Genomic DNA, 14,739 nt, shown 5'->3' with positions numbered 1-14,739 from the left:
GGGTTCTGAAAAGGGTTTTAAGCGGCTAGGTTTACCTTGAGATTCGTTTAGCCGATTCCTACCGACCCGGTTTAATCTTGGTTATATTTAAATGTAATTTACTCTACTTATGTGATTTTTTTTTCTTTTGACAAAAAAAAAAAAGTACTTATGTGATTTAACTCCCAACGAACACTGTTCAAACTTCGAAGGAAATTTTCTCCCTGTTTCGTTTTATCTCAACTACAAGAATCGAATACTAATAACAAGTCTCTGTCTGAATCACTGTTTTGATATTCCAAACATTTTATAACTCAAGAAGACACCTTTCCGTTTTGCTAAAAAAAAAAAAAAATTAGCCTCCATACCAAAGCATTATGCAATAATTAGGTAAATATCAATTTACACTATTACTCTCTGTACATAGTTTAGATATGACTCTGTTACCTCTATTTCTATGAAACCGTATACATTTTATTTGTGTGATTTACCAAATCTCTTCTCAAATCTTCACATGTATGACTGATATTTCTTTTTAAATCTTCACATGTCAAACTGAAGCAAATCTCTTCTCAAATCTCTTTTTTAGATCTACATAATTTATTTCAAAGTTTAAAATCTTTGTTTCTAACTATCACCTATATTTCTCTTTTATCTCATTTCCTTATGTTTTCCAATTAAATCATTCATAAAATCTTCCGCCCTGTATCTCCGGTGAATTTCTGGCCGCTGTGTCTTCTGTGAAGCTCTCGGCTGTTGCGTCTTCGGTGAAGTTTTCGGCTGTTGCGTCTCCGGTGAAGCTTTCCGCCCCTCTAGCCTTTGTACCCATGCGTCTCCAGTTAAGCCTTCCCCTGCTGCGTCTCCGACGAAGTTCTTCATCGATGTGTCTCCACCTTGATATATATGTTATATATGTTGTAGAATTGACTTGTCATATAAGATCTTCTTGCTCGTTAACTGTGTAAATATTATATTGACTGTATAACAATTTGACATGAAAAGTCAGATTTTAGTCGCAAGTAACTCATTTTTTAAAGGTGTATATATAATATTAGATGTCTAATATTGATCAACGAAAACATTGCATAAACATTACTCGTATATCCATTTCATAGTTCATAATTATGATCTTGATTCTTATAAAGTTATGTACCTGCTATATGGAATCAAATTATTTGACCAGTCAATATTTACAATCGACGGGTAATTCTAATATTCGGGTAAGATGAACTTTAATACATTATTGTTTAGGGTTGAAGGACAAGTTATCCGGTTAACAAGATACATAACTGTATAAAAAATCAGTTTTCTAGATAAATTGTTTACATTTATGTGGAGGTGTAGAGGTAGGGTTGGGAATAAGTGTGTTGGTGTAAGGGTTTAGATAACCACACCAATATTTACAGTGTTGTTGGTATAAGGGAATAAGTGTGCTGGTATAGAGTTGGGAAATCAGTATTATTGAAGCATTAGACGTACACGCAATATAAGGTCAAACCAATTGCCCGGTTAATATTTATAGGTGACAGCCAATGCAAAAATTATCCGGCTAAAGAATATGTAATAACTTTATCGCTAAGTGAAAATGCGAGGTTAGCCGGTTATAAAAATTTTAGTGTTTACATTAGTGTTTACGTTTTACCCTTTGGGTTCTGGGGTCCCTATTGGGTTTAGGGTTTAGCATTTTATGTTTATGGTTTAGGTTTAGGGTCTAGATGTGTCCACTCTTTCTACTTGACATTGTTGAAGCCCGGTTAATATTTACAGGTGACAGCCAATGTGAAAACTATCCCGGTAAAGCATATGTAATAACTTTACCGCTAAATAAAAAAGATGAGGTTAGCCGGTTATGAAAATAAATGACTGTTTAATAAATAAATTTTCTGTATAACTTGTTTACACCGACGTTCAGATGTTGGGGTAAGGTTGTGAATAAGAGTATATGGTTTAGGGTATAATAATTCATATTTTTAATCAAGTAATATGTTTACGGGGGTAAGGGTTAAGATTTTAGTGTTTACTTTTTATCTTTTGGGTTCTGAGGTCTCTATTGGGTTTAGGGTTTAGCATTTTATGTTTAGGGTTTAGATTTAGGTTTAGGGTTTAGTGTTTAGTGTTTAGGTTTAGATGTGTCCACTCTTTCTGCTTGACATTGTTGAAGCATTAGACGTACCCGCAATATAGGGTCAAACAATTTTTCCGGTTAATATTTACACGTGACAGCCAATGCAAAAATTATCCGGCTAAACTATACGTAATTTACCGCTAAGTGAAAATGCAAGGTTAGCCGGTTATAAAAATACCTAACCGTTTAATAAATAATTTTTTTGTATACCTTGTTTACACTGACGTTCAGCTGTTGGAGTACGGTTGTGAATAAAAGTATATGGTTTAGGTATAATAATCTATATTTTTAATCAAGTAATATATTTACGGGGGTAAGGGTTAAGATTTTAGTGTTTAGTTTTTATTCTTTAGGTTGCAGGGTCCCTATTGGGTTTAGGGTTTAGCATTTGTGTTTAGGGTTTATGTTTAAGATTAATGGTTTAGAATTTAGAGTCAAACCAATTGTCCGGTTAATCTTTACAGGTGAAAGCGAATACGAAAATTATCCAGCTACAACATACGAAATAACTTTACCGCTAAGTGAAAAAACAAGATTATGATAATAAAACATATCTTCTTAGGTTTATGTATTCATTAGGGGATGGAGAAAAGTTTGACGAAAAAGATTGAAATTAAAGAAGAATAATACAAGAGAAAAGAGATAGATGAAGATAATTGTTTTCCAAATTATTTGTTTTCTTTTTGTATGCCTAAAATAAATAAAAAATCTTTAAAAGATATCAAATCTAGTAAAATCTTAAACAAATCTTAAACAAATCTTAAATAAATCTTAAACAAATCTTTACACTGTAGCACCATATCTTTATAAATCTTTCCTGTCAGAAACTAACCCTAGGTCTCTTATCTTTCGGAAGTCCACTCGCCAAACTCAAAGGACAGTTTTGTCAAATTGCCTCCTTGTTGCCATGACACGCTGGCTCTACTTTACCCTCTTTCCTGCTTACCTAATTTCCTAAGAATTCTTGGTTTTCTACCTAAATTGCTCTAAAAAAAAAAGAAAAGAAGACACCTTTCTGAAGTTTAATATTATAAATTTTAATATTATGATCGATGAAAACCATTTATATCCTGACTAATAGTTTATTAATATTTTTATACTAAAAAATATGAATTTTAAATCTTAGAAAAAGTGAAATTATACAAACTAATTGATAAAAGGCTTAAGAGATCTTATGAATTTATAATGAAGTTCCCGGTGAAAATTTTAAATTTGTTTCGAATCCATCACAAATATTTGATTTTTCAAATGGTTCTACGATGATCAAAATTTTATTCAAGAATTGTTCGGTAATTACTGACGAAATATACATTTTCTATGTGAATTACAAAGGCTATTTAACCGATATATTGTTTATTTAGGAATTCGCTGAAAATTTATCCCGACATATAATTTCGTTAAAAATTCATTACTAATTTTCAATAATTTCTCTTTCGTCAAAAATTGGTCGGTAACTACCGATGAAATCTCGACGAATGCTCTAGTTACATTTTTCTTGATATTTTGTCGGTGATAATTTTTCAGTAATTTTTGATGAAATGCCATATACTTTGTTTCGTTAGGATATACTTTGTTTTGTTGTAGTGTTTATACTAGCATGAATTATCTAGGAGGATTCAACTTTTTTTTTTTTGAAAAAAGGGTTTTCTTGGATTCAACTATTACAAACTACCAGGGTTAAGATTGTCATCATTAGATGCAAAACTGGAAGCATTGTTATGAACAACGATTATATAAGACAGCACTCGACATGTTAGCGTTTTAGAGCTAATTGCAAAGATCATATCTCGATGATTCAAGATCCAAGAGTATGAACAAATTTTTTGACATACTTAAAAGAGCTAACAATTCTGAAACAAGAATTTTAAAAGTTTTAAATTGGATACCATCCTCGAACACAAAAGTCATCGTGATACAGGGATTACTATAGCGAAGATAAGGACACGTGTTGATCAAATAAAGGAAGAAGGAGGTTGTTACAAGTCGGTTAGAGCGTTACCAACGGGTTATGGAGATTACGACACGTGTTGAGAATCAAGTTGAGAGATTAAATACTCTGTGTGCTAGTGTAGTTGAATTCATTCGAAAAGTTGTTAAACAGATCTCATTTTCTCTCTGTAATTCTCTTGGATATTATCTCAGTACTTTCCTGGAAAGTTTATCAAGTTCGTACGTTTGAGGTTGTTTCTCTATCAATCTCTTGCTAACGACTTATTAGATCTTTGTTTACTTGAACATTGGTCTAACATACGGTTCTCCGTATCAGTGGTATCAGAGCTCGATGATTCTCGGATTTTCCTGGAATTTTTTTTTTTCCAAGACTTGAAGATCGATGGCGGAGACGAGGTCTCAGGCTCTTTCGAAGAAGGCTGTGGTTCGCGAGGTTGACGAGGAGATAGAAGGAAGATTCGTCGCCTTAGAGAAGACATTTGCTACACAGAGTGAAAAGACAGATCGAAGCATTCAAGAGATGGTAGACGCTTTCAAATTGATGACTCGATTCCCGAATCAATCTGGTCCATCCACGAGTGGAGAGCAGATTCATCAGGAAAACTCACCGCGAGTATCAAATCCTCTTGATACTCAACGAGAGCATCACCACCGCTACGCCCAAGGCAGAGATTACAATTACAATGGTAGAACTCGCTTGGCTAAGATAGATTTTCCTCGGTTCAATGGTGAAAAGTTGCAGGAGTGGTTTTGTATGGTGGAACAATTCTTTTCCATTGATAACACACCGGAGGAATCGAAAGTAGCGATTGCGTCTATCCATTTTGATGGTCTAGCAAGAACATGGCACCAAGCTCTTGTGCAAGAGGATTATGATGCTGTGTTACTACGAGATTAGAGGCATTACAGATCATTACTCAAGGAGAGATTTGAGGAAGTGCTTGATGATCCTATTGCAGAGCCAAAGGAGCTAAAAGAGACTGAAGGGATTGGTGATTACCATGCGAAATTTGAGCTGATCCGATCAAGAATTCGCATGTCTGAAGAGTACTTAGTGAGTGCTTATCTAGCAGGATTGAGACTGGATACTCAAATGCATATACGCATGTTCCATCCTCGGAATACAAGAGAGTGCTTAGTTTTGGGAAAATTGTATGAGAAGGCTCATCCAAGAAAAGCATACAACTCTAGTTGGAGTGCAAACAAGAGTAGTGGAACTAATAATGCTGCTAAAGGGTTGTTACCAACGCCGAAGGTGAATGAGAAAACGGCAGGTACTAACCAACAGATGTGTAAGTTCCTTACTAATGAAGAGATGAGTGCAAGGAGAGCTAAAGGCCTTTGTTACTATTGCGACGAGAAGTTCTCGCCAGAACACGCCTTGAAGCATAAAAAGACTCAGCTTTTCTTGATGGATGTTGAGGAGTCTGAGCCTCAACAACGAGAAGATATGGAAGAAGATTGTTATGAAGGAGGAGAGGAAGATGACATTGCTCAGATCTCGCTGAATGCAGTTACAGGAGTCACAGATTACACTACAATGCGTGTGAAAGGAGTTCATGGGATGAAAAACGTTTTTGCACTGGTAGACTCCGGCTCCACTCACAACTTTATTGATCAAAATGTTCCAATAAGTTGGGTTGTAAGATTGAAGATGCTGGTAAAGCAAGAGTTTCTATGGCAGATGGTTCGAAGATACGCGTGTGTGGCAAGATATCTAAATTCAAATGGCAATTCCAAGGGCATCAATTTTGCTCAGATATGATGGTTATTCCCTTGGGTGGTCATGACATGGTGTTGGGAGTGTAATGGCTATCACGTTTGGGTCCTATTACTTGGGACTTTGAGAAACTGTACATGCAGTTCAAGTGGCAACAGAAGAAGTGTCTACTGCATGGGTTGAAACCGGGCTCAGTAAGGGAGGTTAAGGCAAAGCGAATTGATAAGATGAGAGAAGAAGATATTCAGTTACACATGATCTATGCTTATGAAAAGAAGATGAAAGCATCGAGTTGAAGGTGACAGAACATCAGAGTAATGTTCAAGAAGAGATTCAACCGATAGAAACTTTGGTAACTGAATATGCAGATATTTTTGCAGAACCTTCAGACCTACCTCCTTTCCGTGAGAATCATAACCACAAGATTCCATTAGAAGAGGGAGCGAATCCAGTGAATCAACGTCCCTACCATTATGCATTACATCAAAAGAATGAAGTGGATAAGATGGTAAAAGAACTTTTGGAAGCAGGAACGGTGCAACCTAGTTGTAGTCCTTATGTTTCTCCGGTGGTATTGGTTAAGAAGAAGGACAACTCATGGCGACTATGTGTTGACTACAGGAAGCTCAATCAAACGACAATCAAGGACCGATTTCCCATTCCTTTGATAGAGGATCTTATGGACGAGTTGGGCGGTTCTGCAGTCTATTCAAAGATTGACCTTCGAGCTGGTTATCACCAAGTCAGAATGGATCCGAAAGACATTCAAAAGACAGCATTTCGTACACACAGTGGACATTATGAATATGTGGTAATGCCGTTTGGTTTGACCAATGCTCCGGCTACCTTCCAGGGCTTGATGAATGATGTGTTTCGACCCTTTCTAAGGAAGTTTGTGCTGATTTTTTTCAATGACATATTAGTCTACAGCCCTAATATGGAGCAGCATTTGTTACACTTACGAGAGGTGTTTGAGGTGATGAAGTTAAACAAATTGTTTGCGAAGAAAACAAGTGTGCTTTTGGATCGAGCAGAGTTGAGTATTTGGGCCACTTCATCTCAAAGGAAGGAGTTTCTACTGATCCAAGTAAAGTAAAAGCTGTAGCAGAGTGGCCACAACCGCGTAATCTGAAGACGTTGAGGGGATTTCTGGGATTAGCTGGTTATTATCGGCGGTTTATGAAGGACTTTGGACCTATTGCTCGTTCTTTGACAGCCTTAACAAAGAAGGATTCGTTTGTATGGAATGATGAAGCTCAAGCTGCTTTTGAAGAGTTGAAGAAGACGTTATGTGAAGCTCCTGTTCTGGCTCTCCCTCGATTTGATAAGCCATTCTTGATTGAAACAGATGCATGTGGTACTGGCATTGGAGCTGTTTTAATGCAGGAAGGCCATCCTTTATCTTACATAAGTCGTCATCTGAAAGGGAAGCAATTGAACTTGTCCATCTATGAGAAAGAACTATTAGATGTGGTCTTTGCTGTACAGAAGTGGCGACATTACCTTCTACCTCAGCATTTTGTTATTAAGACGGACCAAAGAAGCCTTAAGTACTTGTTGGTGAACACGCCAATCCAGCAACAATGGCTTCCTAAGCTTCTTGAGTTTGACTATGAAATTCAATATAAACAGGGCAAGGAGAATCTGGCTGCTGATGCGTTGTCTCGTGTAGAAGGTTCTGAAATCTTACACATGGAAATGTCGGTGATGGATTGTGATCTAATGAAACAGATACAGGAAGCTTATGAAGAGGACCCTGTTTCGAAGCAATTGATTGAGGAGTTGAAGATTAACAGTAAAGCCAAGAAGCACTTTACTTGGAGCAATAATGTGCTTCGTCGCAAGAGTAAAATAGCTATTCCTGCAAACGTTGCTTTGAAAAATAAATTGCTGCAGTGGTTACATGGATCAGGACAGGGTGGTCATTCTGGTAGAGATGTAACATTGCAGCGAGTGAAAGGACTATTTTACTTGAAAGGAATGGCTAAAGATATTCAAGCTTACTTGCGAAGTTGCTCTGTTTGTCAACAATGTAAGTACGATTATGCTGCTTCACCAGGACTACTTCAACCCTTGCCGATTCCTGAAGGAATATGGATGGACATTTCCATTGATTTCATTGATAGATTACCTCTCTCTCTTTTGGGAAGTCAGTCATTTTCGTTGTAGTGGATCGGTTGAGCAAAGCGGCACACTTCATGGCTTTGAGCCATCCAGCTTTTTCAGTGGCTCAAACCTTTCTGGATACAGTGTTTCGTCTTCACGGGTTCCCTCGTTCGATAGTCAGTGACAGAGACGATGTATTCTTGAGTGATTTTTGGACGGAGCTCTTCAAGTTGCAAGGTTGTTCGTTGAATATGTCGACTGCGTATCACCCGCAAAGTGATGGTCAGACAGAGGTTGTTAATAGATGCTTGGAGACGTACTTGAGATGCATGACAAGTGATAAACCACATCTATGGAGTCGTTGGTTACCGTTAGCTGAGTTTTGGTACAACACAAACTTTCATTCTGCAACTCAAGTAACACCCTATGAGATTGTATATGGTCAATCTCCTCCGGTACATTTGCCATATCTTCCCGAAGAGTCTAAGGTTCAAGTGGTCGCGAAGTGTCTACAAGATCGTGAAGATATGCTCTTGATCCTTAAGTTTCACTTGTTGCAAGCTCAACACCGTATGAAGCAGTTAGTTGATCAACATCGAAGTGAACGTTCTTTTGAGATTGGAGATTGGGTTTATGTTAAACTACAACCGTATAGACAGCAATCAGTGGTGATGAGGTCTACGCAGAAGCTGGCTCCTAAGTATTATGGCCCTTATAAGGTTTTGGACACAAGAGGAAAGGTGTCTTACAAGTTGGAATTGCCTAGTACTTCAAGGATCCACCATGTATTTCACGTCTCGCAACTAAAGAAGGTCATTGGCGATGTGACTTCTTCGAATCAGTTACCGTCTGTTCTATACGATGTGGTGTTCAAGGAACCTGAGAGTGTGTTGGGTAGGAAGATGGTGCAGCGTCAAGGGAAAGCAGCTACAATGGTACTAATCAAGTGGTCAAACGGAAGTGAAGATGAAGCTACTTGGGAATTTCTTTTTGATATACAGAAGAAGTTTCTGGAGTTTGAGTTTTAAAACAAACCTTGTGGACAAGGTTGTTTGGGAGGGAAGGATGTGATACAGGGATTACTATAGCGAAAATAAGGACACGTGTTGATCAAATAAAGGAAGAAGGAGGTTGTTACAAGTCGGTTAGAGCGTTACCAACGGGTTATGGAGATTACGACACGTGTTGAGAATCAAGTTGAGAGATTAAATACTCTGTGTGCTAGTGTAGTTGAATTCAGTCGAAAAGTTGTTAAACAGATCTCATTTTCTCTCTGTAATTCTCTTGGATATTTTCTCAGTACTTTCCTGGAAAGTTTATCAAATTCGTTCGTTTGAGGTTGTTTCTCTATCAATCTCTTGCTAATGACTTATTAGATCTTTGTAACATTGGTCTAATATACGGTTCTCCGTATCACATCGATGAATTCCTGGAGATATGTACTTTATTGTTTCTTTCGATTTGGGTTGCATTTAATTAGAGTAATAAAATTATCGTTTGATGTTAAAAACCCTAATACAGTATGTTCATAATTCGTAGATTCAATGTATCTATGCATGTACTTTATTACGTTAGTGTAGATTCTTTTTTTTTGTCAAAGATGAGATAGGTAGCTTATTGTCATCAAGTATATGTGGATGAAGGTGACAAAAGGCGATTGATATCTTCAAATCGAAGGTTTATTAAGATTCAGTGTAATTCTAACAAAATGTTGTTTGATTCGAAAATAAGAAAGCTGCGCCTGCTCAAGTCGTTTAAATTGCGTTGATGGCAATACCCTTCTCAAGAAATATCCATTTTAGTTTCAAACTACTAAATAATAGCATCTTTCGTGTAAAATAAATCATATTAGCAATGAACAATTTTAGTCCGCGTAAGTGTTTTACATAGTCTGTTTGAAACTTCCTATATTCTACCTTTTTTCTTGTTAATGTAGAAAGAGGTTTGAATCCACTATCCCTCTATACCATTGTAATAACTAACTTTTATCATCTTATCCTTATGAATGAAATTAGAAACTACGTGTATGAAATATTAAAGATTAAAAAATTAACAGATGACTTTAAAGGGGAAAAACACGAATTAAACAAAGAGCAACGATGACACGTTATTTATATACTTATAGCAAGGTAAAGACGACACTGGTTACCAGCTTGTAACTTAAATAATCCATGCAGACGCGCTGTGTCTTTGTCACCCTTTTCGACCTGAGCTTAACGCAACACCGTTTATCCCCTTATCCGAATTAATTACAATATACTCTAATAGAAAACATAAAATAAACAGAACCGTGTGTGTATATATAGACATATACCTTGCTATGCCTACTCATTGCCATCAAGTATTTTATTCTCTTTTTCAACTTCAATTTACGTACCCAATAAGAAGTTTCTTTTTTATTTCGTCACATCAAACATTAACACAAAAGCAAGATGGAGAAGTTCCAATATACGAATCTGTATGCGTATTTACTTATGTCAACAACAATCTTCTTGTGTTTGCCAATACTATCTCACGCGACAAAAAACTTCAATGTGCTGAGCTTCGGAGCTAAACCTAACGGTATTGTTGACTCAGCTACAGCTTTTGCCAAGGCATGGGATGCAGCGTGTAGTTCGACGGATGCTGCGGTTATATACGTACCCAAAGGACGATATCTTGTTAGCCCGGTTCGTTTCAGCGGTGAAAGTTGCAAGAGCCTTGATATAGTTTTCAGGATAGATGGGACTCTTGTTGGTTCGGGGGACTATACCTTCCTTGGGCGAGAAGAAACATGGTTCAGCTTTGAAAGAGTCACTGGGGTTTCTGTTATCGGTGGTTCTTTCGACGCTAAGGGACCTTCGTGGTGGGCTTGTAAGGCCTCCTCCAACAACAGCTGTCTAGCTGGTGCTACGGTATGATAAGTTAACAAATAAAAGAACTATCATTAATATGATATCGTATTGGTCAGAACCAAAAACATTTACTAGAACCATGTTTGGAATTTTCAAAGTCAATTATAAATTAGTGGAGTAATTCATACTGTTTATATTTCATATCACGGATTCTAACATGGTCTTTTCAGATGAAGCCGATATAACTCCTACTACGTACTAACCAGAAAGTGATTAAAAGGTCGACTAGGCTATACAACAACTTCGAAAACTTGAGAATTTTTCTTTAAAATCAATTGAAAATTAACGAAATTGTGGTTTTACTTTTTATTTTACATTAGGAATCATTTCAGTAGTGTGAAAATTTAGTAATATCTTCTAAAAATAATTAAGCCCCTTAAATATATATATATATATATATATATTAAAAGATATCTAAGACCTTAGCTCTCTTTCTAATTGTTTTTCTTTGAGTGTAATCATGCAGACAATAAGTTTTGTGGAGTCAAGTAGAATCAAGGTAAAGGGGTTATTGTCGCTGAACAGCCAAATGTTCCACATCGTCATTAATCGATGCCGTGATGTTAAGATGTACGATATTAGGATCGTGGCGGATGGAAAAAGCCCGAACACAGATGGCATTCATGTCCAACTATCAACTGATGTTGAAATTCGTAACGCTTCCATCAAAACTGGTGACGACTGTATCTCCATTGGCCCCGGAACCAAGAACTTGTGGGTCGAACGAGTCACATGTGGCCCTGGTCATGGAATCAGGTGATTCAACATTTTGTTTTCGCCTAATATTTTTATTTATTCCCAGTTCTATGTGAATATACACTCATCTAGCAAAAAAGAAGTAGAATACATTCATCCAATGATCGTGACATATATTTGTAATAAGTAGTGTATATATGCACCTATACATATATATGTCAGAAAATATTTGAATGGCTGGACTATACTGGTAAGTTCTTGTTTTTTTTTTAAGTTCAAATATATAGTTTGATTAATTATATAGAAAATACAATATATATATATTTTAAAGTCATTAATGTTTGGAGAACATGTATTTAATTCTAAACTATTATGTTATTTGAAATCATATTTACAAATCTATGTTTGGTTAACGTTATGAAGTACCCTGTTTTTATTATTTAATTCTATGAATTGAGAGAGATACACCTATTTGCACCCATATGATTCGTGTGTCATATATAATTTTTTAAAATACGGGTTTGTCTGAAATGCAGCATTGGGAGCTTGGGAAAGGATAGAGAAGAGGAAGGGGTACAAAATGTGACGGTGAAGAAGACAGTTTTTGTAGGAACAGACAATGGATTGAGAATTAAGTCATGGGCTAATCCATCATCCGGTTTTGTTCAGAGGGTTCGATTCTTAGAGTCTCTTATGTTCAATGTCAAGTTTCCTCTCATTATTGACCAACACTATTGCCCTCATAACATAAATTGTCCTTCTCAGGTAACATAATCAAAAACAATTTTTTTATTGTAATTAGAAATCATTACTTTATTTGGACTGGGGATTACCTATATATACTTTATATAAAGTGTTTATGAAATCATTAAAACTAAGAGTAACAGTAAAAATATATTTTGTGTATTATCTACTATTATTACTTTTAATTACTATAGATAAATAAAGGTGCAATGTTTAAGTCACTTTCACTCTAATCATAACATAATACATATCAATTAAAGAAACAACATTGATGCAATACAGCTCTAAGCATCTTAATACATTTCGAAATAATGATATAGGAATCAGGAGTGAGGATAAACGATGTGATATATCAAGGCATAAGGGGAACATCAGCTACAAAGATAGCGGTAAAATTGGATTGCAGTGCTAAAGCTCCATGCACACGTATTAGAAAGCATGACATTAGTCTGAGATATGCTAATGAAGCTGCACAATCTTCATGTGTCAATGTCCTTGGAGATGCACTTGGTATGGTCAAACCTCCAACCTGCTTCTGATTGTATGAAGATCATAAAACCGACAAAATTATAGCATATTTGTATTAAAAAAAAATCATATTTGTTGTATTGATTGTGTTCTGATTATATGTTAATAAGTCGGCCAGCATATATGCTAATAACAGCCCATTACGTAATTTTTACGGCCCATTACTATAATTTGTACGGACCATTGAAAGGGCCTCTTATAGAAAAAAAATTACGGCCCATTGAACACAATCACTATTATTAATTAATAATACAGAAACATTCTTATCTTTTGTTTGAAACCTCTAATGGCCTCTTATAAATAAATTAGTAGTTAATTAGGTGATTTGAGAAGTTAAGAACCTATGTTAGTGTAAATTAAGTAGTAAGAACCTTATAGGGGTTCTTAATTTTTTTTTTTTTTAAAGTTGAATGATTTAAAATAAAAGTATACATAATTTTTTAAATAAAAATGACATAAAAGCATATTAAAAATACAACTACAAATCGTAAACGAAGAAAAACTTGATTATTTTATAACTAATGTCATGGCTGATTATGCTTTGTAATAACTCTATTGATATTGTTCCACATGATCAAGATTTCATACTAGATGATTATCCGCACCTTGTGCGGATTAATTTAATTTTAATGTTATTTTGTAGTTTAAATGTAAATTATTAAATTTGATACAAATTTTGAGTAACTTATTTAATTTCAGTATTTTTATTGACCATTATGCATTAAATTCTACTCCTTTTTCATCTTTGCATTTATAAGTGTATATTTTGGATACAAAATTTATCACTACTAACAACAAATTTATGATTAGGAAACTTGAATTTGAAATTAAACACTTATTGTAGTTGTAAATTAAAAAGATCTCACCAGCAATAAAATATTAGAAACAATCACGGCTAAAAAAACATCAACAAAAATAACAATAGCTAATAAGGTTATATATATTATTAACAAATTAGATTTAAGAAACTGTGAGAGACAAAAAAACCCAATAACTTATAAAACATACCTTTTTATTTGTTTAGATTATACTTAAATTATTTTATATTATTCAATATTTTATTCTTGTTTTATGTTTCTTTATATTTTTTACTAAGTTTCCTATTTCTTTTATAGATTATTTGTATATGATTTAATATTTTGGTTTTAGTACATTTTTGTGATAATGTTTTGTAATTTTAAAGATCAAAAATAATTTAATGTTCGGCAACTACAAATGAAATTTTGATTTATTTTAGTTAGAAATGTGTTTTACCCACCCATGCAGACATAATCTTCTTATCAATACTTATAATATATGTCTTATTAATCTAAAAATCAGCATAATAAGTTATTCTTTGTGTTTTCAAATGATTAAATCGAACATCAAAGTATTTATATATGTCAAATATTTTTTTATAAAAATATATACTTATTATTGTATTATTTTTTAAAACACTCATATCTAAGAAATGGTTTAGAAAATATCTTTATATACATGTATTTTCTTGACTAAAATTTAATTATAATATTTTTGCATTTTAATTTTTTAACCTTTATAATAATATTTTTTTCAGATAGCAACACAATTTTTTCTAAGAATTATCTTATTTTAATTTTTTTCGATAGTTTTATTTTATTATTATAAAATCAATTATTTAATATTTAATATAACATATAATTTTATATGTTAAAATAAAATTTGTTTTTAATTATATATAAAATTCATTACATGTATTTTTTTTAAATTGAAAAATTAGTGAATCAGTTAGAAACTAATAATAAATCAATAACCTAGCTAAAAGTCGAAAACCTAAAAAATATGAAAAATAAGGAAAATTAAATAAATTTTAATATAACATATAATTTAATATTATTAAAACTAAATTCGTTTTTATATTTATAAGATTTATTAAGGGTATTTTAAAATTAATAAATTAGTGATTAGCTAAAAATAAATAATAAATCAATGATTTTGCTAAAACCTAATAAAAACATGACAAATAAGCAAAATCACCT

General features: G+C 34.1%; 2 protein-coding genes across 2 annotated transcripts; both read left to right on the top strand.

Moving 5' to 3' along the window:
* The first annotated feature begins 10,303 nt into the window (after positions 1-10,303).
* On the top strand, positions 10,304-10,780 carry LOC130511260 (probable polygalacturonase At2g43860). The gene has a single exon (XM_057008171.1). The coding sequence runs from the start codon at positions 10,313-10,315 to the stop codon at positions 10,778-10,780; it is 468 nt and encodes a 155-aa protein (XP_056864151.1). The 5' UTR covers positions 10,304-10,312.
* Positions 10,781-11,234: 454 nt separating this feature from the next.
* On the top strand, positions 11,235-12,753 carry LOC108850567 (polygalacturonase-like). Its single transcript, XM_018624077.2, has 3 exons — positions 11,235-11,530; positions 12,007-12,235; positions 12,535-12,753. Exons 1-3 carry the CDS (start codon positions 11,235-11,237, stop codon positions 12,751-12,753), a joined length of 744 nt encoding a protein of 247 aa, XP_018479579.2.
* The last annotated feature ends 1,986 nt before the right edge of the window (positions 12,754-14,739 follow it).

The sequence above is a fragment of the Raphanus sativus genome, chromosome 4, assembly GCF_000801105.2.
Source record: "Raphanus sativus cultivar WK10039 chromosome 4, ASM80110v3, whole genome shotgun sequence".
Lineage (NCBI taxonomy): Eukaryota > Viridiplantae > Streptophyta > Magnoliopsida > Brassicales > Brassicaceae > Raphanus > Raphanus sativus.
Note: the sequence above shows the minus strand (reverse complement) of the source record. Positions and strands in the feature narration are given on the sequence as shown.